The sequence below is a fragment of the Priapulus caudatus genome, unplaced genomic scaffold (genome assembly GCF_000485595.1).
Source record: "Priapulus caudatus unplaced genomic scaffold, Priapulus_caudatus-5.0.1 Scaffold2359, whole genome shotgun sequence".
Taxonomy (NCBI): Eukaryota; Metazoa; Priapulida; class Priapulimorpha; order Priapulimorphida; family Priapulidae; genus Priapulus; species Priapulus caudatus.
Genome location: NW_014579420.1, coordinates 31,223 through 33,906, shown reverse-complemented (window position 1 = coordinate 33,906; position 2,684 = coordinate 31,223). Strand labels below are relative to the sequence as shown.

Below are 2,684 nucleotides of genomic sequence, written 5' to 3'. Positions count from 1 at the left end.
AAGGATGATATCAAGCACCAGCTTGCATGGTATACATGGCAAAGCGAATAACATCACATCAAACCTTTGAAATTATCAATCGACCTCGTTGAATATGGATCTATCTCGTTATGGTTCGGGATGATATGATACCATGCGTTTATCTGACAGTCTGGTATGATTCCCACAGGCGGATATGTTGTCCAAATACTAGACCATGTGGGCACACATACCCGTACATACTACTCCTTCGTGTGCGTTTAGTAACTTATGAGTCCCAGTTGTAACTCGCAAAAGCATTATGTCAAAGAGAAAGCGCTCACGTCTTTAGAGATAGAATTTTAGGCAACTTTGAATATGAATCAATTTTACATAGGTCATCAGGCATACGGTACGCTTATTATTGCTATTTCTACGCAGCATATATAACGCCCTGTTAATACAACAAGATAATAATTATTTACAGAAATATAATATACCAGCTGTTTGATAGTATCGGTACACAAACAAACAAACAAATCGTGATACTCGGAGTAACAACATGGGATATACTGGGATTAGATGCAGATAATAAAGGTGTATATAAGCTTTGTAACAAGACAATGTAGGCACTTGAGTTAGAGCATCAAAACTAAACATGAAGCTTCTTGTTCTGCTAGCCGTCGTCTGCGCCGCCAGCGCCACTACCCCGAGGTGGCCACGACTTCCCGAAGGTATGTCTTCCGAAGGTTTCAGGATCTAACTAAACTCATGAGTTTAAATTGGCAAACTCATTTGTGTCATATTTTGTTTTCTAGATGGTTGTTTTTATTCTATATTATTTGTTCTGTGAGCGTGTGCGATAATTAGCCATATTGTAAATTAACGGCGGAAACATTGTTGGCCGATTTAGAGAGAAATAAGTAATAATATGATAGTAGAAAACGAACGTTTCAAAGATTCCGAAAGCAATGTGACTCTCTGTTTTAGGATGGGCTCCCCCGGACACGAAGATTGTTGGCGGCGATGATGTGATTATTGAGGATTACCCATACCAGGTACTAGAGCCAAGTTCTTCTTGCTATGCCGCACAAAAAACTATATAACACATACTTCATTTCCACTAGACTATACGTAAACTATTTACATATTCCAATTGCGTTTTGTCTTACGACTATGTACGTCCAAGCTGACGCTCTCTAGTAAAAAATAGTATCGTTTACGATAAATGACAAGAGTAGAATATAACATTATGTTGAAACTATTAGTCTGATATTTGAATCGTATTTTCAGATTGCTATGTACTATCGTGAATCCTTTAGATGTGGAGGCTCCATTATTGGCTCAAACACCATTCTGACTGCTGCTCACTGCGTCTCTGGGCGAGTTTTGTTTATTGCATATGTTCCATGTTCTTTTATTCACGCACCCGCACATTCATGCAACCGCTAGAAAAATTTCAAGTCAATCATATTTGTCATGATTAATTAGTTTTTGATATATCGCTGAATTTTTACGGTTGGCCTGATTAAAATATTATTTGCTAAACCATTGAATATATATATATATGTTTGACACAATGAATTGCAGATTGGAAAACTACGCCAGTTCCTTTTCTATCAAATATGGTGTCACCGATATTACAAGTAATGGAAATACGGCAGGAGTAAGTAATGCACATACGCTGGTACCCAGTGTAAATTATATCGCTGCAGGTGACGTGTGATTTCGTTCATAGTTTGCCATGGTTCTATAATCGGATGCAATCTTGCTCTGAACAAAGAGTGCTCTGTGTGAGCAGCGCATCTACTTCTGAACTGAACATTAAAACCCATGACAAATGAGAGCTATTTCCGTCAGTAATATATAATGTAATAAGCAATCGTTAATTTATTTAATTTTCGTAATATTATATCTATCCTAAATCCTTTGTATTTTGATTTGAAAACGGGGAGCGTGCTTATATAGGATTACTTATATAAATTATATAAATAGGTGAGCAAGATTTACACGCACGAATCGTACGGCGATAATGGTATCAATAACGACGTCGCTACCATGATTCTGAGCTCCACCATTTCATATTCTGAAACCGCCAGTCCTATAGGTTTGGCAGGAACAAACAGCGGAAGTTACGCTGGAGAAGACGCCTTGGTTTCTGGCTGGGGTTCCGTCCGAGAAGGTAGCGTATCGCAAGAACGCATCTTTCACAATGAAAGCATAACATGCTATGGTCATACAGTCATGCAGAGCAGTCAGAGAAGACGTATCAATCTTGAATGTCGCAGAAAGATGTGTTTAATAGGAACTTCAGTCATTTTAAAAAGAAATGTGTCAATTAATCAATCAGGTTTTGCGTTACGATTGCTCACAAAGAAGTAATCCTTTAGACCAAGACAAGAACACACGTACGTACGCTCATACGCGAGAGAACACACGTAAATCCATACACGCTCTGGCGCACCCATGCACGTACGCCCACGCACGCACGCGCATGCACGTACATCCACATTCTTTTTGCTACCCCAACCCGCGTTCATTCTTATTCAACTTGAAATTTATGTTTGCGTTCTATTGTAGGTGGATATATATCCAACATCCTCCAGGCTGTGCAAGTACCCGTGATCACTAACGCACTTTGCAGGAAACAGTACGGATCATCTTCTATTACCGACGACATGCTGTGTGCAGGATACCCAGAAGGTGGTAAAGACGCCTGCCAGGTA

The 2,684-nt window shown here is 39.4% G+C and overlaps 1 protein-coding gene across 1 annotated transcript in view; it reads left to right on the top strand.

Moving 5' to 3' along the window:
* The first annotated feature begins 616 nt into the window (after window positions 1–616).
* LOC106818591 (vitellin-degrading protease-like) overlaps window positions 617–2,684 on the top strand; it is a 4,692-nt gene continuing 2,624 nt past the window's right edge. Inside the window, exons 1-3 of the mRNA XM_014823285.1 lie at window positions 617–692; window positions 949–1,029; window positions 2,539–2,681. Coding sequence (XP_014678771.1) covers window positions 617–692; window positions 949–1,029; window positions 2,539–2,681 — 300 coding nt within the window. The remainder of the gene's footprint in view (window positions 693–948; window positions 1,030–2,538; window positions 2,682–2,684) is intronic.